The sequence below is a fragment of the Astyanax mexicanus genome, chromosome 3 (genome assembly GCF_023375975.1).
Source record: "Astyanax mexicanus isolate ESR-SI-001 chromosome 3, AstMex3_surface, whole genome shotgun sequence".
Lineage (NCBI taxonomy): Eukaryota > Metazoa > Chordata > Actinopteri > Characiformes > Acestrorhamphidae > Astyanax > Astyanax mexicanus.
The window spans coordinates 32,435,001-32,462,122 of record NC_064410.1 but is presented as its reverse complement, the minus strand read 5'-3'; the positions used below and the strand labels follow the sequence as shown (position 1 = coordinate 32,462,122).

Here is a 27,122-nt window from a genome sequence, read left to right as displayed (position 1 = left end):
AGCAACTGAACATCTGCCCAGTTTGCAAAGTAAAAGCAGTGTGTGCTGTATTTTAGTCCGTCATCTTTTTCTGCTGAACAAAAACAATTAAAAGCAATTATTAAATAAAGATAGAAAAGCTATTTGTTACTCTTTCTTTTTTTAAGAATAGCTTTATTTAGCATGTGTATTAAATAAATAATACATTTTATTCAAAATCTGGCTAGATTTTTTTGATAATTAAACATTTACATTGAAAAGTGGAAAAGATCAGTTAGTTTAAGGGTCAAAGGTTTAAAGTGATGTAACTAAAATCTTTCTTTAATTTATCAGAATTAAACTTTGATTTGTATGTAAACAATCAGTTCTGTATTGGTTTCTTTAGATTAAAAAGTGGCATCATTTTCTTATTTTATATATATTTCTTATTACTTTTCATACAATTAGAAATCTCTGCATTCCAATGGGACAAGATCAAAAGTAATTGGGGGGTCATTACAAATGCACAAAAAAGTAAAGAGTATATACATAAAAATATATTATATACATCAGTGCTAATTGTGTCATATTTTTAGTTTTATATAAGGGAAATTCCAGTGCAGTTTTTTTTTTTTACAGAAAATCTTACAGCACATCATGCTTCTCTCTGCTGACAACTTTTATGGAGATGTGGATTTCATTTTCCAGCAGGACTTGGCACACTGCCAAAAGTACCAATTGGTCTTTTATAATATTCAACCTTTCTGAGATACTGATTATTGGGTTTTTATTGTCTGTAAGCCATAATCATTAACAATAAAATATATAAATGCTTAAATAGATCACTCTGTGTGTAATATATCTGTATAAAATATTTTAAAATTTCAAATTCTGAACTTAATTACTGAAATAAAGAATATTTTCAATCATATTCTATTTTTTTGAGATGCACTAGTATTATCTTATTGCTTAATCATACATTAGGGAGAAAGATAAAGAAATATAAACAAGAGGCCAGTGAAAATCATCACAAATTCTTACAGTTTTTAGACATTTTTTATCTTAGTAATTTGAATTTTTTAATTTCAATAGTGATGTAAAGTCCAGTAAAAAGATATCTTTTTTGGTAATAAAGTCTAGTATTTACATTGGTGAATGTAGTATTTACTTAATAAAATAAAACATTAACAATATACTCTATATCTAGGTCAATGTATAAAAAAGCAAGATTCAGATTCATAGAGATGTTGGTTTTTTTTTTGAAAAGAAAGAAGCAAAGTCTTGCCAGAATTTAGATACAATGGAGCATTAAAAAAGGATGTGATACTGATTTACATTCTGATTAACAAAAGGGACATTCAACATCTATATTTTTTTAATTTTGCAACTCTCTCATTCGTAGGATATGTGTTGTGAAGTATTTTCAAATGCACCTACCTAGCTTTATTGGGGATACAAAATGTATAGAGTAAAAGTCTTGCTTTTTTCAGTTAATATATTGGATCATGGTATTTAAAAAAACATATTTTCTTGAATGAAACAGATTCCTTATTGATTTATTAGTGCATTTTGGGTCAAAGATACGAACACTGCATACTGAAAAGAGTTTAATTCCTTATGAACAACAGAGAAACAGTGTTTACTCATAAAGTTACAGTAGGTATAAATCTCAAATCTTTGGATACGGGTCCTTTCACGCGGGTGACGTCAGAGCCGTAGGTGTAGCAGCTCTTTAGGCGTGACAGAGGAGAAGCAGGTTTCACTCAGACTCAAACTCTCTCCATGGCTCTGAGACTCAGGTAGAGCAGCTCTTCTACACAGGTAAGACCTCCTTCAGTGATTTACCACTAACCTCGCTCTTCTCCCGGATTTAAACTTTATTTCAGATAGATAAATCAGTGTCCTCCTCTCTAACTGAGGTCTGGTGTTGCCAGTGAAATAATTTACAGGTTTTATTTAACCGGCTTCTTCAGATTAACCAGCTTTAAATTAGGCTTTCTCCAAACCAACGAGCTCGTGCTGTTAGCCGTTAAAGTTAGACGTTAAGAGGAGTTTTCTGTGTTGCACGTTTAGTTTTTAGCCTTTCGAGTTGTTTTCATTAGTGGCCAGTTGCTGCTGTTTTGTTGCCAGTAATTAGCTTAATAAGCTTCTCATCATTAATACAGCCTGCAGTCTAAAACCGCCATGTTTAGTAGGTCAGAGTTAAGAGTCAGGTGCAGGGGTTTTGGCTCATTTAGAGTCATTTATACTGACTCCTTTTGGTTAAACTACCTCTTATGCACCCATAATCAAATATAATAATGGTCCTTGTTTAAAAGGGACCATAAATTCAAATTTTCCAGGTCAGACAGATTTAACTGTTGTAATGTTAGGCTACTCTCTTCAAGGTATTCAATGGATCCTTAAGTCTGTAAAGGTCTTAAATTAGTTGAACTGGGAAAAAGGCTTTAATTTGCCCCAGAATGTCTTAAATCTATTTTCCAAAAGTTTTTAAATGTCGCACAATGCATTTAACAATGCTGTAATATGAGGAAGTGTAAAGTTAACACTTTTTGCATTGGGCCCTATTCTCATTGTCTGAACTGTTAATTTATATTTGTTTAAAATGTTAATAGTTTACATTAAAGTCTTTAAACCTAGTATTGTTATTGTATACTTTTGTCATTTTTGTTATTGTGACAGTGGTCTTTTTTTTGTCTGTTTTTTTTCTGAGGGGTGTAGAAAGTCTTTAAAAAGTCTTTTTAAAAAATCCTGAATTTAAATACCTGCAGATACACCGTCTCCTGGTTTGCAGTAACATGTAGCACCATATAACACCATCAGTTTTGGAGAAGGGTTGGTAAATGTTTTACTCTTCAGATAAAGTCTCCAACAGGATATCTGTCATTTTCAATTAAACACAGAACATTTATATTTCCTGTACTTAAGTTTGGTTTCCTTAATCGTAACACAACGTGTTTGTGTGATTTATTCTTGATGTTTAGACGGAAGCTTAGCTGTTTTACTCATCCGTGATTTGTAAAAGATTTTTATTAATGAACTGTAGCAGAGCAGGACAGTTTAAAATCTCATTCTCATATTCAGGATTAAAATCTTTAGTCTCCCGTTTTATACAAGCAACTTTATCAAAGTTTGTCAAAGAGTGGGTGCTCCCAAAGTGGTAAGTTGTGGCGAATCAAGACTGGAATGCCCTAACTTTGGAATGGTGCTTTGGGGACTAATTGCTACACGTGTCTTTTCACCATAAACCAATTTGACCAAATCCTTTTGACAGTAGTAAAGCAGTGTCTTGTCCATCAAGCAACCTGTTCATAGCATGTTAGATGTCATTAACTCTTCAGATGAATGGTTACTGGTTCACCACTACTGCTCTCCAAAACGGAGCGTGCCACACAATGACTCTCTAATTGACCATTGTCATAAGAAATCTTTGAAATTCTCGGTGGTGTAGTGGTGATCTCTGCCATTGTGTAGGTGGCATGAAAACACCAGCATCATGACAATGATGGATGTTTTCTTCCATCGTCATCCTAAGGAATGAAGTAAAGAAGTCTCGACTGAAGGTTAGTCCGGTTCCGTGCACTTGTGGCCTGATCACATTCCAAACTGAACCAGTTGGTTTACTTGTGAGTTGCATGCAGTCACACTTTCTTCCTTATGGAGACTTTTAGTCACTGCTTTCAACTCCGTTTAAGCAGCATGTTCACATTTGTACCAAACATTTAATCAAATTAGTTAAACAAAGAAATCAGTGGTTCTGTGCACATCCATGCAAAAGGTTTTATTGAACTTATTGCAACCCATTATGCAGTTTTTTCTTATTAACTTATTTGTACCAGTTGTTGGAGCCCTGACAAAGTGTTTTTTTTCTCATGAGAAGACTTTAACAAAGCAGAGAGTCATTTAAGCTATTGTGGATCAGTTTGCAGCCATTGTCTTTTTAGTAAAAAAAAAATAAAAACCTCTAAACCATTTTAAAGGTGGACACATTAAGCAGGTTCTGAAAAGTGTTTGGTGACCCCTACCAATTGTAGACCATTTTTAGGGTTTCTGCAGATTTAGAGTATGCTTTATACAGGCAAAAAATCATTTGAGCATCCAAGTGGTTGTTTGTGCTGTCATGATTCGGGATGTAATCCTTGAAGAGCCTCTGCCTTTTTAGAGAGAGAAAAAAAAAAAAAAAAAAAAAAAAAAGGTTTCTTTGTAGTCCTGAAAATAGTGTTTCTGTGCTATATAGAGCACTATAAGATTTATATGGGTAGTTTAAAAAAACAACCACAAGTGCTGTTCTCAATTTTATTTTACTTTTAAATATGTCATGTAGGCTCTAATTTAGTAGTACATTTTAATTTAAGGCTTTGTTTACCCAGTCCTTTAGAATCTAATATGGACAGAGGGGGATTACAGTGCTGATGGTTAGTGGCAAAAAACAGATTAAACACAGCCACAGACATAGGCCTTACATAAGCCAATGTACCAACAACTATTACCCTGAGTACAGTTATCTTGATAACACATTGTTTTAAGCTCCTAATGTTCACTACATTGTTTTTAAAGCTATGTTTTAGGCCTCAAGTACTCTAGATAACTAGTTTGTTAGTCACATAGCACAGTTTTCTTTGTGTTGGGGTAGAAAATATGGCAACATTTTTATGGATGTGTATGTGTGTATTTTTGTGTGTATAACTTTTTTAAAGGACATTTTCACCCATTCCTTCTGATGATCCACAATAAAAACAGAAAAAATATGTTTATTGCAATAACACAATATACCATTATATTGTTATATTGCACACATCTGATATGTTGCTTAATATGTTGCTGAATATAAGATGATGGTTTTAGCTTGGTTTAGCAAGCAACTACTGAAAGTATCTGAAGTTAGTGTTCTGAATTATTTTGCTTGCTGAGTTTTGACCTTGTGATTAATTGAACAGCGCTAACTGCTGTTTAGTCTGTGATTTGGCTTTAAGCTGAATCTACATGACCCAGTCTGTAACAGTTCAGGTCTGGGCAGAGGATGTACTGACTGAGGTTTATTCAGGGTGATGCATATCGGAGACAAGCTTTGTGCTGTAGAGTGACTGTCTTCAAAACATCCAAAACATGCGAACCAACCAGTTACCAGAACAAAATGCTCCTGTCCAGATATTCTGAACAGTTAGCAGAACGCTACCTGACTTTAGAACAGTTCAGTGCTGAGGGGGTCCTGTAAGGGACGGATCAGCTGTTTCTTTAACTACTGTGTAAAGTTGCCTTAATATCTGAATGATCCATGCAGGTGCTTATTTTTCTAAAAGTGCTGAACATACCTTGGGCTAAAAGATAATGTCGGGAAAATTTTGGCACTAGGGGAATGCCATGTCGCATCGTACGCGATATTATCACCAACATTTTTGAATATTGTGAACGTTTTTGTACCCTAAAATATTGTGGCATGTCACCTACCCCTAATTATCACATTTTTAGTACTACTAAAAAGAAAAATTCCAGTTTCATTTATTTTAACTTAGTCCTGGATATATTAAGATATTTGGAGTGCATTATTAGTATTATAACATTCTGGATCAATGATTCCTGTTACAAATTCATAAATACAATTCTTGTATTTTTTAATATCTCAGTTAGAGGCATGCCATATCGTATTCAATAATAACATTTTCACTTTCATATATTTTTTTTATGTAATGATTTTTCATCATGGTAGTGGGGGTAAAAGTGGACCTGACTACCCAGGGTCCAAGTAGGGAGAGGGGCCCATGAAAATCCTGTTTTTTTTTTTTTTTTTTTTTTTCCCCGCTCACGTTCCTTGTGTACTGTCATGGACAGGGGCCCACTGACATTAAGAGTGTACAGGACTCAGAATTTGCTGCTACGCCCCTGTTGCCAAGAATATCGTTATGGTGAAAATAGCATGAAATATCACAATATAATTTTAGGGCCATATCGCCCACCCCTAATCGGCACCCATATTCACAATATTTTACACTGAGATTTAATTGGAGACTGGGAGACTTAGAAAGGAAGTATTGGATATTTTGGGATGTTTGACAGATTTATGATGTTTTTTGATTGTCATTTCAAGAGTATGTATATCTCTCTGCTCTTCAGGTAAACCTTCCCTCTTCCTTAATGGAAAGAGCTGTTTACGCTCCAGTAACGTCAGACATCTGGTAAGCCAGGCATATGAACATGGCGAAACTGTAAAAGTTGTCAAACTAGCTGAGACAGTCAACGATGCTGTGTATGAATTCCTGTTTAATCCACTGAGAATGCATACACTCCCCATGCTGCACAGAGGAGGATCTATTCTCATTTGGGTTCATCAGTTGTTCAACCACTGTGGTGAAGTTCTTTCTCAAAGCTTTTTTCTGAAACCACGGTCTGTTTGCGATCTACATTAGGCCTTTATCAAAGTACAGTGACTGATGTGGTGTATGGGCTGTTAATGGTTCTGTTTTCTTAGTTTGTGAGGAGATGAGGAGATAAATGTTAATAAAAAGTTTAGAAATAGAATTTCTAAACAACCCAGTCTATGTAGGGCAGTGGTGGCTGCGTTGTTTGGGTGCTGAGTTATTAATAATAGAGTTGAGTTGTAGTTTGTAACCTCTTCTGTTCCAGGCGCACCATTGCAATAGCTGATTCTGTTTAAAACTACTTAAGTATAATGACAGTAGCGATACTTATCTTGGTGTACACAGAGGGGTATGCTGAATCAAGAACATTTGAGTGCTAAAAATATCAGTGTACAAATCTGGGGCCAAAAATAATCAGTCGTTCTTATTTGGGCTTCCTGATGCACCTGTGGAGGTGTATTGGAACAAGAAAGCAGTGAGAACGCTATGTGGCTTTTTAATTTATTGTTTTAAAATCTATTATACACCTTTTAGATATATACTGGGCAAATATATATCTGGGCAAATTTATAAATTAACACAGAACCTCTGCTGTAGATTTAAAAGGGTCCTGCCAAACTCCAGCATTTATTAGAATGAACACTTTACCACCACAGCCGACGCTGACTCCACATAGCACCTACCACTTAAAGACATCTTAACCCACACCACATCTCTGTCCCTGGCCATGTCTTATATTGTATTGTTTTCTTTTGCAATAAGTGCCGTCAAATATACAAATATTTATATTGAAGCATGGGCGCTCTCAACTGCATAAGACTTAGTTACTCCTTCATTAGTGATGTGGTGGTGAGGAATATTGATTGTTAAATTCTGTGATACTGAAACCAGTATGTACATAATGCTTATCTAAAGTATTTACCTTGTTCAGTGTTTCTTTTTTCATTTTCTTAGGGACTGAGTTCTTATTTGAAGTGAGTGTTAATCCTTTTGACCCTGTTTTTATGTTGCAGTGCGCTTTTTGGTGTAATGAGACAGAAATAAATACGTCCTTGAAGGAACTGAGACAGTAGACGTTTGTGGAGCGGTCATGATGGAGTACCCAGTGCCCCTAAGCAGCAGCCAGTCCATGGCAAGCGGGCTGGAGAAATCTCCCATTTCAGCCTTTAAACCAGGCCACTCACGCAGCAACAGCACTGGATCATCATCCAGACACTCCAGACAGGTCAGTGACCAAATGCTTTAAGACTGGCTTGATAATGCAGTGGGTAAAGCTGTAGAGCTGTATAAATGTTAATAGAATAAATGTATTAATCAAGATTCACAGGGGCAAAAAAAAAAATTAAAGACAGGATTTATATGTGCTAGTATGTGCATGTAATACATGTTCTTTACCACAGACGTCTGTTAGTGATTGCTTAACAACTCCATGCATTTTGGTATGGGAATGTATGATTTTAGAAGTGTTGTTAGCACCTTGCTAATTAACATGTTAACGCAATTAAATTGCTGGTTAGCAACAGTAGCTGTGTAGCTCCAGTGTAAAACTGAAACAGCAGTTCAGCAAGCAGCTCAATAGCTAACCTGTGGCTCTACTACTTTTGTTTAACCTCTATCCTTGTCCTCACTGTAGAATTCTAGAGACTGGGAAATTGTGACAGACCCGCTGCCTTCTGTAGGTGCTCCTGGTCATTGCGTGGAGAAGAGCGGCATTCCAGGCATTTGTGAGGGATATCTGATGAAGAAGAGGAAGTACCCACTTCAAGGCTGGCACAAGGTGTGTTAGATGGCATCTGATCATCACTCTGTTATGACTTTTGACCCACTTTGGTTTCATACCTAAAATTCTTTGTTTTTTTCTCCTCCAGAGATACTTCATTTTGGAAAAGGGAATTCTCAGATACTCAAAGACTCAACAGGATGTAAGTGAGCTGGACAAAATGCTAAATGCATGATATTGTAATTTAAACAATTCTGAATTCTAATTTTAAGTACTACAGTTTTTACTACTACATTTTTTTTTATATAGTTATAGTCTACGAATGGGTTAATCCCTGTCCAGAAAACTCAGTACTAGCCTTGGACTGCACAGCATTTTTTATTGACGTCCCATAGAAAAAGAAAATGGTCTACAACTAGGCTTAATCCCTGTCTGGGAAACTGCTCCATAAAGTTTAAAGATCCTTTATGTAATGTAGAGATCCCATACTAGTAAATGGTTTTGGGTGAGTCATCTAATTTAGGAACTATTTAAAGCTTAAGTATAATATTTTTCCTTTATTTTCTGAATTGCATTTTGCTTTGAATGTTTTCTTTAGATTGCCAGAGGAAAAGTCCATGGATCCATGGATGTTAGCCTTGCTGTCATGTCCATGAACAAGAAATCCAGACGTATTGACCTCGACGCGGGACAATTCAACCTGTACCACATTAAGGTGTGTAATGAGCTGAAGGTCACTAAATGATAGTTTGGCAAATTTATCTTGCATCATTCATCTGTTGCAGTAAGCTGACATCAGTTGTGCTCCTAAAAGCCTATGGTTTCCCACTGCCATAAAAAAGGCTATTAAAGATTACTGAACACTCAATGTTCACTTAAGTTTAAGCAGTAAATAGTGCTGCTATGTTCCATCAGTTCTGATTTATGCATCCAGTTATGCTTGTTAAGGCTCATATTTAATAGATATAAGTTGGTCTATAACTGCTGTATATTCTCTTTTTCCTAAAGGCCAAAAGTCAGGAAATTTTCTACATTTGGCTAACCAAGCTGACTGCCCATCGCAAATATAAGAAAAATGAGGCAATGATCATCCACCAGGATGTCCTGCAGGCACTTTCTGCAGCAAACAGCAACGCACTGCCTGCCATGGCAAGCCTCGCCCAGAGAAACAGGGCCATGATGGACATGGTGAGTCTTTTTTATAATTTTTTTTTTTTCTGCAAATTTTACTTCCTGACCATTGCATATTTTTATGTGCCAAAACCTGTTTCAGTTCTTTACCATGCATTTGATTTCCTGTTCCTTAGATTTTTAAGACAATATGCCTTTTAAGTCAGGAATGTAAATTTGACTTTGTTCTTATTGGATGTCCTTAGTCCGAAATTAAACACTCTATATAATATCAGAGGACGGTGGGGCTAAACTGCTGTATGCTGAACAGGTGGATGTACATACATTCTTTGAGGTATTTTTGTGACCTCACAAAATCAAATGGTTGAGTAAGTTTTACTGAAACTGGAATTCCCATAATTGCACTGTGTGTACAGGGAAGTATTACTTCAGCCTCTCCACTTAAAAAGTAAGGGATGTATTTTAAATGTAATTATTTTGATGAAAAATGTAAGGGAATGTTCTATAAACCATGTTCAAATTACACATCTAAATACAGTAGTTAACGTTCATTTTTACAAAACTATTTTCTTTCCCTTTTTTTTGTAGAAAGTATATGTACCTATATGCAGGCAGTACATTTAAGAAGTGAAGAGTCAAAGTGACCGTTACTGTTTTTGCTGTGGAATTTGCATTAAACAAACATACCACAGTAGCTAAAAAATGTGAACACTCATCCTCAACCCACAGTGAACCAGTTCTAGATGCTGGTTTGAGAAAAACAAAGTTGTGTTTTTTTTTTTTTTTTTTTTTTTCTTACAATTTTTTTTTTTGATTGTAGAATTAAATCAATTAATAGTTTAGGCTTCCTAAACCAACATACTCTCTTATATGAATTTAAGCATTGCTTCTTGGCTAATTTTAAGCTTTGCTCTTTTCCACAGCTCCCACAGTATCAGAGCTCAGCATCAATCTGCCAGCCTAACTTCCTGGACACCCCAGCTGCCTCCTCGTCTCAGGTTAACAGCAAAGTTTCAGCCTGGCTTCAACAGACTCAAGAGGCAAGCGCCTGCCAGCAGGGTATGAACACACCCTTGATTTTTAGCTATTACTGTTAGTATTGGTATGTTTGGTATGTATTATGGTGAGGCTGTGTGAGTATACTAATGCCTATGTAGAGAATTTATTTATTTATTTATTTATTTTTTTGCTTTATTAAATGTGGAATGTTTCGCTGTCAGTTCAGTCATGCCTAATGTTAATAAAAAAAAGAAGTTTAGTTACACTTTAGTTTAGTATACTAAATAGATGTAGTAATATTAGTTGTATCTGTTTAATGTTTTTTCATTATAAATATGTGCAGTGTGTCTTCTGTAGCTATACTTAGGAAAGCAGCATTGCTCTAAACCAGCCTTTTAACTCCTTTTAGAACTGGCGCGCTGTGAGCTGGACCTGGCTGATCTCTGCCGTCTGATCCAGAGGCTCCACTGGCTGGAGGGAGATCTTCCAATCACAAACAATGACTTGGAGCGTAGGATCAGCATGCAGGTCTGTCCAATTTACTCTAAATACAGAGACCAGTCAGCTAAATCATATATGCTGCAAAATAACTTGTCTTGGTGGATTTTGTAGTATTTATTATGTACAAAATCATCTGTGGTGTTTAGTCTTTTTAAAATCATGAACTAAGCAGTTCTTTAATAACCCAGCATCTCCTGATCTCTTTTTCAGAATCTGACTCTGGAGAAGCCGAAGAAGAAGCACGGGAAAGTTTGGGGACACAACCGCACTCTGTCACATGGCATGGTGAGGAGCAGGACCCCACTCACTGTTATTTTTATTATTATTTTTTTTTTAGTAAAGCCCCTTCATGCTCATCTCCTGCCTTTCTCATTACCAGCATTCTTCCTCTTTGTGACTTTATGCCCCACCCCCTTCATAACCTTAACCTTCTTGTTCTAAGTTGTTCTCCTTTTATCTCAACCACATCTCTTTCTGTTTCAGTTGTCCGCAAGTCATTTGGGCACATCGTCAGGCCTGGCAGCATCTCTTCAGTCTATCCCAGACTACGTTTACACTCAGCTGTCCACTCCTGGGGTCACCTCACCTGAGGGAAAGAAGCTGCAGCAGGAAATCTACGCTGTTTCTCAGAGATGTATGGACCTTGGAACATACATTATTCAGTCATGTCACAGTTTGGCTTGGTTTTTATTTTAAATAATGTGCCTAAATTATGTAAATGTTTGCTTAAGTGAAACTGGCTTGCTTATAAGCTTATTTATTCATTTTACTTAGATTTGTTTAATGCTTAGCTTATGTATGTTTCTAGCAAAAGACATATTGAAAGCATACTTTATGACTGACTTATATCTTTTATCAAGCTTACAGTCAGATTATATCACAGTCTGTGCTGATGTTATTGAATTCTTGGCATTCTAAAGGTGCTATAGCTCTGACACATTAAAACAGCATCTTATCTATGTAGTGGTGAGCTCAGGATTGTTCAGTTTTTATCAAGACTGATCTACAGACCAGGACTAGTTTACGCAAATGTGACGAATCCACTGTCTTTGTCATGACTTATCTGGGCAGGAGGGATGTTTTGCTCATACAAAAACAGCCAAACTATCATTATACCACTACATGTTTACAAAAGATTCAGAAACCTACATTTGAGTGTGCATGTGTCTGTAGCATTTGCCCTACCCCCCCCCCCCCCCTTCTGCACCAAATTTACTCTGATCTGGTGCATCCAGATGCCTAGTGTTAAGATGTCAGAAATATAGCTGATTTTATACATTAATTACAGTTTTAACCAAAATATTGTGAAATTTGTGTAAACCCCACAAAAAAGGCTAATAAATGACAATTTACCACTTGATGTAGAAAAAAATGCTTGTTTATTTGTCTTTCAGTGCACGCCTCTCTGAAGGGTGTTCATGAGACGCTGTCTTTGGAGCGTGAGCGGCTCCGGCAGGCCTGGACCGGACCAGACCTCCGCCAGGCCACCACTGACCAGCTGGCCACTCTGTGTACCACACTGTCGGAGGTAACGCTGAAGCTCAACACTCATTTATTTTATGGCACAGTTTGGGTAATCACACTAACATTAAGTAAAGTATGTATTTTTACCATGTATAAAACTCTATCATAGGGTATTATAGAGTAAAATATAAATTACATCCTATTGTGTTTTGTATTTCACAGTATTTCACTACTGAGTGGAAAAACATGTCCAGCTAAATGTTGTAGGCTATGTTAGGGTAGGACCCCCTGTGGGAATCACTTTATTTTCTGTTGATGCTTTTTATTTGTAGGCATCATCACAGACAAAGTACTCGGTTGGTTGGTTGTTAACTTTATTTCCACCACAAGTTTACATTACCTTTCTTCAGAAAAATAATAAATAAAATCCGACTGAGTTGTTGTGTTATCTCAGGTCTACGTACAGCTTAGAATGTGGTCTTACAACCAGCAGTTTGATTTTTGATTTAAAAAAGTAAAAGGGTTCTCTCCACCCCCGATCTTTTGCACAATAGTGCATCTGTAAGTAAAAGCAGTTCTATCAGCCCATCTAAAATAGGCTCTGACGTGTCACTGCATTGCTTAATGCTGAGGTCAGAGACATATTATGCATTAAAGAACATCACCTAACTGGTTTGGGCTGTTTTAAAGATCTGTTGTTGTATAAGTGTTAATGTGTGGATAGGTGTAACTTTGTTCTGAAGACCTCTTGCTTATATGTACAAAATATTGCTGCTTGTGAAAGAGCTGTATAGATTGAATGAATAGAATATAATGCTATCTTGTTTAATTGTAGGTAAGATTTAGAGCAGTAAGTTATTGAAGAATAACTCAACCAGCCTCTAACATACCTGTTATAATAGAAGTGTGACTCAGTATGACAGTAAAGAAAGTTATGTTTGTTGTTCTTGTGTTTGTGTTTCTTTATAGTTGGAGGTTCAGTCCCGTCTAACTAAAGTCCACTCACTCTCCCTGTCCTCTGATTCCACTGAGGAGTCCTTCTGCACTGTTCGGCAGGACCAGGTAAGGCTATTTCACACAAGAGGCCTGTGGTTTCACCAAAATTGTTGTAATTTTTGTAAAGTTTATTTTACAGTCTAATCAGGTTTATTTAGAGGAAATAAATATTACACTGGTCCTGCCACTCTTGATTACATATGTAATCATCACATTGTTAATTTCTTGTTGTTGCTTTGTTTTTGTTCCACCCCTCCTTCTAGCCCTCAAGCCCTTCTCAGTCCCGTCAGACCCGCAGCCGGCTCTCTCTGGCCGAGTCCATGGCTGAATACTTTGACGCCAATGAGGTTATCGTGTCTGAAAGCTTGTCTGAGAATGAGGCTTCTGATGAGTCGGGTCTAAGTGATGTCACTACCAGCAACTCTGAACCTGAGGATGGACACGGTACTTTCCTTTTCTTTTTGATTTAGAAATTATTTCCTAACACTTAATCCTTTCTGATGGTTCTGTTGTACTTTAGTTGAAGCAGGTCACAGAAGATGAGCATTGTAAACACTCTACAGTATCAAAGACACAGCAAACAAAATCACACATCACAGTCTGATCCCTTACCTGTACCCATATTTATACTCATCTGTACAAAGCCATTTGTAGCCATCAGTACTGATTTTCTATACACCTTTATACTCATGTCTGTACTCATTATCTATACACACAAGCTTCATATTCATTTAAATATGTAGGGATATTACAATATAAGCAATATTGTAATATCCATACACACAAGCTTCATATTTATACCCGACATCACATCTTTTCACACCATTTATACAATACCATTCATACTGTGTTTAAAAAAAAATATATATATATATATATATATTTGTGTATGTGTGTGTGTGTGTGTGTGTTAATTATTAATTTAGTGTCTTTCAACGCACACTTCCTGATCAAACATGGCATGTGACCTTCTTTTTTTTGTCTTTCGCTTCCGTCCAGTAAACTCAGACGCTGCTCAACAAGTATTTGTAGAATGTAAAAACGAGATTCTTTAGTGTTGGTGTAAGACTCTGTCACATGCTTTTTTTTGCAGCTACTCTGTAAAATCTTAAATTACTCCCTTTTTTCTAACAACCTTTAGTACACTTTTGGCTCCAGGAACTGTTTGTATTTTTTTGCAATGAATTTCCAGACCCAGTTTAACTAAGCAGTCTTATACTGGGGTTGTTTTATTCTGGTTGTGGAAAAAACTAAGAGCAGACAGGGTTTTAATGATTATTTACCTCAGGCGTTGTGACTAGGCTTAATCTGTGTCCTGAAGGACACCTTAGTCTAACTCTAAGCTTACTTAAACTTGCCTGCTCACTGTGCAAGAGCAATAGGATTTTTACAGTTTCCAAATTGGTGGTTTGTTTTACGGGTGCTAGAAATGTGGTGTTTTTAAAAATATAATTGTTTTTCACATAGAGAAATATGAGGAAGACAAGTTTTATTTACAAACCAAAAAATGTTCAATCATGTTTCGATTTCTTTTTATTGTTGGTCTTCATTTACATACGTCAGTCTTTAAAAGCAATAACTACATAATCTGGCCGCTCTGTTTTTGCCATATACAAAACAGTTCATATTAATAATAATAATTGTATTATTATTAATAATAATAATAATAATAATAATAATAATAATTAACAATTCCATTTTTCTCTTATTTCTCTATAGCACACACAGCTGCAGTCAACATGAAGTACAGAGCGAGTGTGTCCAGTGCTGTAGATGTTTCCCCTACTGTACCAAAGAACATGGGTCGCCGGACAGTGCTGCCCGCTCACAGTGCTGATAACAGCCACATCGGCATCCTCAGCATCCTGTACAACAACATCGGGAAGGACCTGTCCCGCGTGTCCATGCCCGTCGCCCTCAACGAGCCGGTAAACTTCCTGCAGAGGGTCAGTGAGGAGCTGGAGTATTCACAGCTGCTGGACATCGCTAACCAAATCGATGACCCCTATCAGCGAATGGTATTCAAGACCTTTTCATAATCACTAGAATTAGATTATTATACTCTAAACCTCATGTATCTAAAAACACAGTACAGCAAAAGGGGGATGAACACATATCCTCTAAAGAAAATATAATTTGATGTGGTACATTTGTTCTAAATTTAACACACAAAATAACCTCATATTTAATATCCCATTTTGTTTGCGCATACCCATTTTGCTGCAGTTTGGCTACTGAACATGATTTATGTTTAAGAAAGGTGCAGATATTTGGTTCTGTAGAGGATAAAAACTCATTAACACAAATTTAAACACATTCAACCACGGGTGTCAAACACTAACTGTTTTTATTTATGTGTTAAAAAAAAAAAAAAGAGACACACACTTACTGCACTGCACCAGTCATGACCAAGATTGTGGTCATGCATGTAGTTTGTGAGCTTGTGCAGGTTGGAGGGTTTCCCTCTTTAAATTTTGTTTCTGTCTGTTCTGCAGGTGTATGTGGCCGTTTTCTCCATCTCTGGCTATGCCTGGGCATCATGGAGGAACCGCTATAAGCCCTTTAACCCAGTACTGGGAGAGACGTATGAAAGCGTTCGAGAGGAGCGAGGCTTCCGCTACGTTGCAGAGCAGGTATAAAACAGAAGCATATGTGTATAAACTGTTATATAAATTACTGCTTTTTTTTTTTAATTAAGCTGGAAGGTATTCAGTTAATGAGAGAGTACTGAAGATTTTTTTATTTGTTTTTTTTTTTATCTCCCAGGTGAGCCATCACCCTCCTGTATCTGCCTGCCATGCAGAATCTGAGAATTTCACATTTTGGCAGGGTAAGACACTTTTTATATACAAAAACACCAGATACGCTCTTAAGACAAAAGGCTTTTATACAGTGAAGAACTAATTTTGGTCCTCTAAAGGCGCTATTCGCCACACAGATTTTATTCAGTTGTGTGGAACCATTTTGGAGCCTTTATTTTGTATTGTGTAGTGTATTGTTTTTATAAATTATTTTAAGTTATAATTTAAGTTGTTTAAACAGATATTTATTAACATGCAGACTAATCAATTTTATTTGCTTCTTTGCTGTTCTCACAGATCAAAGATGGAAGAATAAGTTCTGGGGGAAGTCTGTGGAGATCATCTCGACAGGGATGGTGAATGTAACCCTGCCCAGGTAAGAACAACTTCCTTCAACTCTCTTTCATTCAGCCTCTAAAAACTGTTATGTACACACTCAATGGTTCACTTATGCATGTACATAAAATGCCCAAATTTGTGTTTGTGAACACCCTTTTTGGTCAGTACCTGACCACACTGATGCTCTTGCTCTCCAGGCTGATGGAGATGCAAGAAAATCTCATCATTCTCACTGCAGTTTTCCACCATTTTATTCAAAGTCTTTCTAAATAAGCAAAGGCTGTTTCAACAGCAAAGGGAGTCAAACTCTTTAATCTTGAGTTAGAAAGAAATGCTGGAGGAGCAGGCTGAAAAACATTGTATTCAATTGCATTTTGGAGCATTTATCTTGGTTAATTGTGAAATTGTGACAGTCAAAATGTCACTATGTAAAAAAAAAAAATGCAAAAGTCAAGATACAATATTTGTGTGTGACCTATGTTATTGAGTCCTGTCAGTGATCAAACATATACCTACTTTTTTGTTGGTTCCAGCATTAAGATGTGCATTTATTACAAGAAACAGAAGGACAGTGATAGTCTTTTTATTAATTTCTGTGCGTGTTTGTGTTTGTTGTGGTGTTCTGCAGGTATGGAGATCACTATGAGTGGAATAAAGTGGTGACGTGCATTCACAGTGTGTTCAGTCAGCAGCGGTGGCTGGAGCACTACGGAGATGTTGTGATCAAAAACCTGAACAGTGACGAATGCACCTGCAAGATGACCTTCCTTAAGGTGGGATTCAAACATTGCATGTTTCTTCCTATATTACCTACATACTTTAATCCTTTGTTGCATATTACCCTTATTTTTCTTTCATACACGCTGGAAAAGGATAATTTGACTCATTTGACTTATAGTATATGATATACAAACCTGTTTGTGATGCTATTATAAAGCTGCATTAAGATTTAATGTGGAAAAGCAATAGTATATAAAGTTTTCCAACAGTCCAAATAATCTTTATACTAAATAACCACTTGGATGCTTAAATGGTTAGAGTTGTCAGGTTAATTCATAAAGATATACTAATAAAAACCCTTCAAGAGCTTTAGTGACTGACTGGCATGTTTTTCTTCTTGAGCAGTCTCGTGTTGTTGGTGGAGAGACCATCAAGAATGAAGTGCAGGGGACAGTCCTTGACCAGGCTGGAAATGTGGTGCATCGGTTTGGGGGCTCCTGGCATGAGGGCATCTTTTGTGACACACTGCCCGAGCCACAATGCATCTGGAAGCCCAGTGAGTAACTGACATCATATCAGATTAAATAATGATTGAATCATTTTTCTTTATTCTGTTTTTTCGTCATTAATTTAATCTATGATTTCTCTCTCTATGTAATTTTCAGATCCTCAGCCTGATGATTATTTCGATTATTATGGATTCTCCAGCTACGCCAGAGAGCTGAATGACTTGACTCCTGATCTAAAGCCTCTGCTGCCACCTACAGACACACGATTCCGCCCAGACCAGAGGTATGTCACTTTACAACTCAAAAAGGCTTCAGAAATAGGATTAGTCTTTATCATATCAAAATCTCATTTACATATGACACCTGTATTACTTTCCTTGCAATATTAGCATTTTTTTTTCTTAGTGAAGGCAATATTCTTTATAGGTATATATTTGAGTAAAATGCACATTGTTGTTTCATTCTATAAACTACAAACATTTCTCCCAAATTCCAAATAAAAACATTGTAATTTAGAGCATTTATTTGCATAAAATGAGAAATGGCTGAAATAAAAAAAGAGCTTTCAGACGTCAAATAATGCAAAGAAAATAAGTTAATATTATAAAGTTTTAGGAGTTCAGAAATCAATATTTGGTGGACTAACCCTGGTTTTTAATCAGTTTTCATGCAACTTGGCATGTTCTCCTCCACCAGTCTTACACACTGCTTCTGAATAACTTTATGCCACTCCTGATGCAAAACTTCATGCAGTTCAGCTTGGTTTGATGTCTTGTCATCATCCATCTTTCTCTTGATTATATTCCAGAAGTTTTTTATTTGGTCAAATAAACTTTTTCAGTGGTCTTATTTTTTTCCAGAGCTGTATCTGAATAAAACTCCAAGAACCATTTAAATGCATAAATTATCATTATATGCATGATTCTTTATATATAGAAGGCATATTTCTTATAGGGGGCTCTTTCAAATAATCTTTTGATGTTTTTATAACTGTTTTTTTAAGCATATAAGTTAATGATTGGTGATGGGCCCGATTGTTTGTTAGCAGTGTTAGCCTAACATCTCCTGCAATTAATTACCTTGGGAGACATCAGGAGGTTCATTGGTCTGTATGAGAGCAAAAGCGTTTCCTGCTGTGAGAGGCAACAGATGTTAATGTGTGTTCTCATTTTTTTCTACCTCAGACTTCTGGAAGAAGGTAAAGTGTCTGAAGCTGATAAGAAGAAGGATGAATTGGAGGAGAAGCAGAGGGAGCGGAGGAAAGAGTTGACCAAAAGAGGAGAGGAACACATCCCTCGCTTCTTTAGGTGAGGCCCATCTCATATTGCTGTAGGGTTATCCTCTCACTTTGACATTTTATGTTAATTAATTAAATGTCCCTCAGCTTATGTTACCTGCTTGTTTTTAATAGAATGTGCATAAAAAATATAATTAACCATATTTAAAATGGCATCATTTGAGTCTGCAGCATTCAGTCGTATTATATCTCTATATGTACACTTTACATACAAATATATGTAGACACTTGCTTCTCCCGAGTGCACTTTAAAATGGCCATATGCTTAGTGTAACAGAGTTGCAAATGTAACTGTTTTTCTGCATTAAGAGTCGTCTGTTGGATTGGTGCGCTACAAAATATGACCACATAGCAAGGATGAGGACCTCTTCAAGAATTAATATTTTAGATTCATAATGGCATGTAATAACAGGCTAACAATCTTTAAACCTTTCTCTCTCTCTCTCTCTCGCTCTCTCTCTCCAGGAAAACTGTGGATGAAGCTGGAAGGGAGGTCTGGGTAACCAATGGAACTTACTGGAGGATCAGGGAAAATCCTGGATTTGCAAACACCCCAAATCTGGAATTGTGGTGACCTGATTAGTTGAGACCTGCATTATTAATGTTTTCTTTTTAAACCTAAATGGACGTCCCGTATCTCAATCTATTTTAGTCTTTTGTTAAATGTCTTACTTTTAGTCCTCAGACTTTTGTTTAACTTATTTTAAGCAGTCTTCAATCAGAAATTAATTTAGTTAAAGTTGCACTGGATCTGGTGGGGGTTTGTGTGTAAGGGCACATTTAATGAACCCATCTCTGTGGTGATGGTGCCAATAAGGAGCACATGAAAATTGGTTTGGCTCTAACTCAAACTCTGATGCTCCTGAAATGCTGGGTCCCTCATTCATCCAGTGAATTATAACTCCTTAAATGCTGATGAAGACTATTTGTATTAATTGCCAACAGAGCCTCATTTAATTAACTTCCTTTAATTTAGTGAAAAACTTTTTTAGCCATTTTTAACTGAAAGTGTTTTAGAAATGTCTGCTGTTACACCTTAATCACTTTAATCAGGTTTTACAGACAGAGACTGAGTAAAGGGAACAGGGCTTTTTGGGGGTGAAAATGTTTGATGTTCACACTGAGGGCTTGTAACTCAAATGAGTCATTTATGTGTAAATGAATTCAGATTATATATATATAAAGATTTTTTAGATAGCAATTATAGCACACTTGAACACATGGAACCCTTTTCCTGCCCCTCAGGATCGCTGCTTATGTAAATAGTCCTTGTCTGTTATTTTTATTTTTTTCTTCAGGCCGGCTTTACTCTTTCCGCTGCTTTGTGAAAGGAACAGGTGGAGTGCATGTATATTTGTGCTAATGCTGCCGGTTTAGTTGAAATAATGAAGACATGTTTGTGTTGATGTTTCAGCTGTGCATTACAAGGAAAAGAGAAACTTGTTTAATTTTAGTGAAAAATGTAAAAAGGGGTCATGTTGGATCTTCCTTTTTTGTAAATGTCTTTGTAACCAAATGTATTTAAATGAATAAAATGGGGAAAAATAATAATGGCTATTAATTTTAAGGGTTTTTTAGTTAATTTAGTCCACACACCAGCCAATGATTGGGATTTCAGCTTGGCCAGCGTGGCCTGTGTTTTTTAAATGGGATCCTTGTGTTGGGAAATGTATGAACAAGAGAAATTTACCCACGATTAGAGTTTTTGAAGCACAGTAGAATCTTAATTAATCATTTTCTCACTTTCAGCATTGAAGATGTATTCAGCATCATAACAATTAAGGTAAAGTGAGCTGAGACCCCTACCTAATAAATTAATCTTGTTGATCATTCATCCTTCACTGCATGCACATTAAGTCTCAGTTCATGTACTATACATGTATTGTGGTTTAGTTTTTAATTTAATGTCTTGCACCTTAACTGTTGCTGCAGTGCTTTACAGAGGCGCTAGAGGGCGAGAGAGAGCAATGATTTACTGCCCTAATCAATGGCAGTAAATCATTGCGTCAGTTAAACAGCACGTCTATCCATGTATAGTACATGAACTGAGACTTAAAATATGCATATGATGAAGGATAAATAATCAACAAACTGTGTGTGTGTGTGTATATATATATATATAATATATGACAACATTGAATTATGAATTAATACCAGTTAAATTCAGATCATTTTACACTACTTCTATGCCTAGTTAACTATTTTCCTTACCACAACTGGTTTGATTTTCATTTACATATTACTTTTTAATGGTAAATGCAACCGAGATGTATCCCAGGTTCAACTTGTTAGCATTGTCTCAACTGTTAACCACATAAGTTATAGTACATTTATATACTGTATAAAATTATATATATATATATATTTTTTTTTTTTTTATACAGTATATAATGTACTGTAAGGAAAATAGTTAACTAGGCATAGAAGTAGTGTAAAATGATCTGAATTTAACTGGTATTAATTCATAATTAAATTCAATGTTGTCATTAAATTGATACTGGGTTGAACAATAAAACAAAATACTATTAGGCTAGGTCTCTGGTGCAGTAATGGACACATACTTATTCATAAAATATTTCTGTATTATGCTTATGGGCCTCAACATCATTCAATGTGAAGAGGACGTGTATTACACTAATTTCTAGTGACTTGGTTCTAATTTCAAGGTGATTTGGTACTACATTTACATACATTTGAGATATTTTCTATACTTATTATGTAAAATTATGCACACACCACATGCCTTTCTGTATCTGCTAATTCTGTTAATCGTGTGGTTCGCTGAGCCTCGTGTTCCCACCCACACATTCCCGCCTTCGCCATTTAAAGGGGCAGTAACCCCCCCCTCATCTCAAATTTGACTGGGGCACTGGCTGATGAATGGGTTTAGAGGCAGGGCAGGAGGGGAAGCCGATTGCATTTTGTGATGTGTCTGTGTATCAAAGTACACGGACACATTATCCACGCCTATAGCACAGTTAAACCTAAGAGATAAAAATGACCACAATAAAAGCATTTTTTAAAGATTTGCTGTTACGCTTATTAATGAATAAGCATGATAGCATTTTACTTAAAACGTATGAAATATTTCCCTGCTGCATTTACTTCTATATATTTTCTATACGTTTTATACAAAATGTAATTATTTCAAAATTAGTTCTCTGCAGAAGCTCCATTCACCTCCATTCACTGCGAGCTGTCTCTAGATCTGTCTGTTCCCTGTGACGGAAACATCCTGACAGTGGGCGTTCCTGCAAATAACGCTCGAGTTTTAGCCAATCACTGTGCAGGGGGCGGGGCAGTAGTACACAGACGCAGCGCAAAGGGGCGGGGCTTTGTCCGAATACGGGTGGGAAAACACCTCTCAGCGCAGCGGAGGAAATTTTTTTAATTCAATCGAGGAGCAGATTTTCCCATCATGACTGTCATCATCATCTTCACCTTCATCACCTGCGCTACTGATCAGCGTGAGTACTGCAGGATTCGCTCCACACTCACTGCATGTCGCTGTTAGATCCTTTATAAACACAGACTAACTGCGTTAGTAGAAATAGGGGGCTGAAACTGTCAGATCAGACCAGATGAGCACCACAACAGTCCGCACCAGAGAGGAGCTGCTGAGGTTACTGTGTATCGGTCCGGTCTGCACAGCCCCCGTCCTGATTTCGATTAAAGCTTTATTAGAGGTTGGGAGAAACAGAATCAATTAACAGGTCAGATTTTCTGCTCTTTCTCTGCTCATGCAGCATCATGGTCACTTTATCTGGTTTTGTTACGGGGCAGAATTTGACTTCTGATCCACATTTAATTCCAATGTTAACAGTGCAGAAGATGCACTATGATCAATCTAGAAAAGATAGAAAATAACAGAATATGACTCTCTCTTTAACTCCGTGGTTCTGCTTCATGCTCAGTATATTGTGCTGTTTCTTCTTGAAACATGAACTGTCTGACCTCCCTATACTTTAAATCTGGGATTTGCTGTTGTGTTTTTGAGATGCAGATTCTGAAACACACCGATTCAGAATACAGGGCGCCCATAGCGCGCATGCGCAGTGGGCAGGTTTTGCGCAGCACCACGTGGCCGAGCAGCAAAAACTCCAAATGGAGCATTTGGAGAAGTAGAGAAGAGGGATGGAAATATGAAGGAAAACTACAGCCTGGATTGCTGTAGACTGAGCTCAGATATGAGGGGGCATCACGTTTCAATGCAATATTTCGTTTATGATATTTTTTAGACTGATGCTCTCTAGTATATTTTTACACACTATAAACACTATTAAAATATGCAGTAGAGAAGCTTAAATTGAATAATGTCTTTTTAAATTACTCACCATTTATGAGCTGTGCTGTGTTATAAAAGCAAAAGTGGCACATTACAAAACAATACAGTGAAAATAACAATAACACATTAGCAGATATAAATAAATGTATTATGGCTGTAAGTTGCAAATTAATGATGCTATACTATTGATAATATCGATAATACTATAATAATGTTAATACTGAATAATACTCAATTTTGTGTTTGTGTGTGTACATTAGGATATAATATATATTTCATTATGTCTTAAATTTGTCTTGCGAGACTTATACACAGAAAACTAGACAAAATGTTTGGGTGGCAAACAACAGCACTGGTCTGTTAAGCAAACCAGTGCACACACACACATTTCTGTATCTGCTGACTTTAAAGTGGTTCGCTGAACCTCATGTTCCCACCCACACATTTCCACCTACATCATTTAAAGGGGTACTAAACCCCCTGATTTTTGCTGACTCCACCTTCAGCTCAAATTTGAAAGGGGCTAATAAATGGCCGGGGCAATGGGTGATGTATGGGTTTAGAGGCAGGGCAGGAGGGAGAGCTGATTGGCTGAGCTGCAGCAGCAGCAGTGTGCCTATGATAGTGTTAAAACGTCAGCAGGGGGGCAGTATTATTGATTGATTAACCTCCCAGCAAAAAGCTACACATCGGCCCTTCGTGGGCTAAGTGTGGGCACTGTGGGCAGGGGCTAGCCCATTAAAATTCCAAACAGGCCCAACATGGGTTTTCTGTGGGCAGCCTGTTCATTGGCTGGCCCACTCAAATCCTATAAAAGGCCGCTGTGGGCTAGCCTGAACTGGTCCAGTGCATTAATGCCCCTGTAGGCCCAGTGTGGGAATTATTTGGACAGCCAACACTTTGATGCGCCCACACAAATCCCAGGCAGGCCCACTGTGGGTCAGCCCACATTCAGCCTGCACCATTTCACACCCTGAAGGGCCAGTGTGGGTTATATGTGGGCAACCCGCACTCTGGCATGCCCACACAAATCCCAGGCAGGCCCACTGTGGGTCAGCCCACATTCAGCCTGCACCATTTCACACCCTGAAGGGCCAGTGTGGGTTATATGTGGGCAACCCGCACTCTGGCATGCCCACACAAATCCCATGCAGAGCCAGTGTGGGTCAGCCCAAATTCAGCCTGCACCATTTCACACCCTGAAGGGCCAGTGTGGGTTATATGTGGGCAACCCGCACTCTGGCATGCCCACACAAATCCCATGCAGAGCCAGTGTGGGTCAGCCCAAATTCAGCCTGCACTATTTCACACCCTGAAGGGCCAGTGTGGGTTATATGTGGGCAACCCGCACTCTGGCATGCCCACACAAATCCCATGCAGAGCCAGTGTGGGTCAGCCCACATTCAGCCTGCACTATTTCACACCCTGAAGGGCCAGTGTGGGTTATATGTGGGCAACCCGCACTCTGGCATGCCCACACAAATCCCATGCAGAGTCAGTGTGGGTCAGCCCAAATTCAGCCTGCACTATTTCACACCCTGAAGGGCCAGTGTGGGTTATATGTGGGCAACCCGCACTCTGGCATGCCCACACAAATCCCAGGCAGGCCCACTGTGGGTCAGCCCACATTCAGCCTGCACCATTTCACACCCTGAAGGGCCAGTGTGGGTTATATGTGGGCAACCCGCACTCTGGCATGCCCACACAAATCCCATGCAGAGCCAGTGTGGGTCAGCCCAAATTCAGCCTGCACCATTTTACACCCTGAAGGGCCAGTGTGGGATATATGTGGGCAACCTGCACTTTAGCATGCCTACACAAATCCCATGCAGAGCCAGTGTGGGTCAGCCCAAATTCAGCCTGCACTATTTCACACCCTGAAGGGCCAGTGTGGGTTAAATGTGGGCAACCCACACTCTGGCATGCCCACACAAATCCCATGCAGAGCCAGTGCACTGCACCATTTCACACCCTGAAGGGCCAGTGTAGGATATATGTGGGCAAAACACTTTAGCATGCCTACACAAATCCCATGCAGAGCCAGTGTGGGTCAGCCCAAATTCAGCCTGCACCATTTTACATCCTGAAGGGCCAGTGTAGGATATATGTGGGCAAAGCACAGTTTAGCATGCCCATACAATTCCCATGCAGAGCCAGTGTGGTCAGCCCAAATTCAGCCTGCACCATTTCATACCCTGAAGGGCCGGTATGGGTTATATGTCTGCAACCTGCACTTTGGCATGTGCACACAAATGTCATGCAGGGACACTGTGGGTCAGCCCAAATTCAGCCTGCACCATTTACACACTGTAGGCATTGTGGGTTATATGTGGGCAGCACGCACACATATGTGAGCATGCCCACACAAATCCTATGCTAGGTTACTCTGGGTCAGCCCAAATTTACCATTCAATATTTTACAATCTGAAAGTTTGTGTCATAACAAGTTCATATGAAGGGTTTCTGAATATTTTTTATTGTTTTTGTCTGTGAGAGCTAGGTAGATTAGCTAGCTTAGTGGATAGGAGCAACACTGTGTGAAATGTAGCATCAGCTCTGAAATATTTTCTAAACCAAAAGTGGAGAAAAATCAAGGTACCACAGCAGAGTTGTGCAGAGACCTTTGGAGGGGCAGGTGCTCAAAGTCAAAAGGGTGCACATGGAGCAAAAATTTGAAACACCTGTAATATCATTGATAAACTCTGATGCACATAAAACACACACACACACACACACAGTAACATCTCATATTTGTCAAGACATATACTGTATAGCTATACATTTTTATTTATAAAAATATTTTTATTTAATATTTTGGATAGCTACGAATTTGCTCCATGGTGCTGATTCATAATCTCACCTTTATTATTGGTAGTGCTGATAATAAATAAATAAAAATATTAAATTATAAATGTATTTGTGCTTGACTATACACTTTGTGTAAGCCAGCAAGCAAGGTTATAAAAGTTACATATTTTTTTATTTTTGCATGTGATATTTAATTTGTGTGTATTCGTGTGGGCGCGACAGGGCAGTGAGGGCATGTCAATGTGGATCATGTGACCGAAGAATCCACCCCCCTCCCCCTCCCCCCTCCCTGCACGTGCCTTTACCACAGAGCAACGATCAAGCTTAAAGGCAAAGTCAGTGAGTGACTTTGGTCTGTCAAAGTGACTAAAAGGTAAGTTATAATTTCTGTTCTACTATCCGCTTTTCTATTTTTTGCTAATGTATGCTAATGTGGTGCTAATGCAGTTACCACTCTCAGGTTATTGTAGCATTATAAGGGTAGCTATGTCGAAGTTAGCATTGTGCTAAAAAAAGTTAGCATTGTGCTAAGTTAGAATGAGAATTTACCTCACATTTAAATAACACAAGGGGCTCCCAAGTTGGCAGCTTATCTCGGCTCTTGGAGAAAGACTGCTGTTAAGTAAGTTAACTTTATATCCAAGTATGTCAACAATAACCAGCTAAGGGAACAATGGCTTGCTAAGGGAAATATTAAGGGAAATGGAAAATGGAAAGATATCCACTTAAGCTAAGGGAAAGATAGCCAGTTAAGCTAAGGGAAAGATAGCCAGTTAAGCTAACGGAAAGCTAGCCAGCTAAGCTAACGAAAATATAGCCAGTTAAGCTAAGGGAAAGATATCCAGCTAAGCTAAGGGAAAGATAGCCAGTTAAGCTAAGGGAAAGATATCATTTTAAAAAGTTTTGGTATTTTTGTGAACCTGATATCCTGATATCGGCCACCTCACATGTTTATAGAATGTAACTACCAGTCACACACAGTGACTGTAAAGGCTATTTATGTTTCACCATGAATAGCCTGAAGAAATTCAAATTCAAATTCAAACTATCACTATATAAGAATCACTGTAATCAAATACAGTCTGCAAATTTCTCTAAAATTAAGCATTGTACATGAAAAGACACTAACAGATGTAGTATTTACCTGACTGCATTCTCATATCTCTATATTATTATTTTAAGAGGCCGTGAGAAGATCAATCATGCCACCACCAAAGGATGCAGAGATCGAGCAGGTT

The 27,122-nt window shown here is 37.7% G+C and overlaps 2 protein-coding genes across 2 annotated transcripts in view; both read left to right on the top strand.

The window, feature by feature from the left end:
- Positions 1-1,670: 1,670 nt before the first annotated feature.
- On the top strand, positions 1,671-20,336 carry LOC103039411 (oxysterol-binding protein-related protein 7). The gene is made up of 22 exons (XM_007230781.4): positions 1,671-1,779; positions 7,328-7,539; positions 7,948-8,091; positions 8,183-8,236; positions 8,633-8,749; positions 9,043-9,222; positions 10,089-10,224; positions 10,574-10,692; positions 10,876-10,950; positions 11,149-11,299; positions 12,060-12,193; positions 13,099-13,191; positions 13,389-13,569; positions 14,845-15,143; positions 15,621-15,758; positions 15,892-15,955; positions 16,224-16,302; positions 16,894-17,038; positions 17,391-17,541; positions 17,651-17,777; positions 18,679-18,801; positions 19,257-20,336. Exons 2-22 carry the CDS (start codon positions 7,405-7,407, stop codon positions 19,363-19,365), a joined length of 2,754 nt encoding a protein of 917 aa, XP_007230843.2. The 5' UTR covers positions 1,671-1,779; positions 7,328-7,404; the 3' UTR covers positions 19,366-20,336.
- A 1,783-nt stretch (positions 20,337-22,119) lies between these two features.
- The window catches only part of LOC103039109 (TANK-binding kinase 1-binding protein 1), a 24,517-nt gene continuing 19,514 nt past the window's right edge, over positions 22,120-27,122 (top strand). Inside the window, exon 1 of the mRNA XM_007230780.4 lies at positions 22,120-22,258. The gene's annotated coding sequence lies outside the window, so the exon portion shown is untranslated. The remainder of the gene's footprint in view (positions 22,259-27,122) is intronic.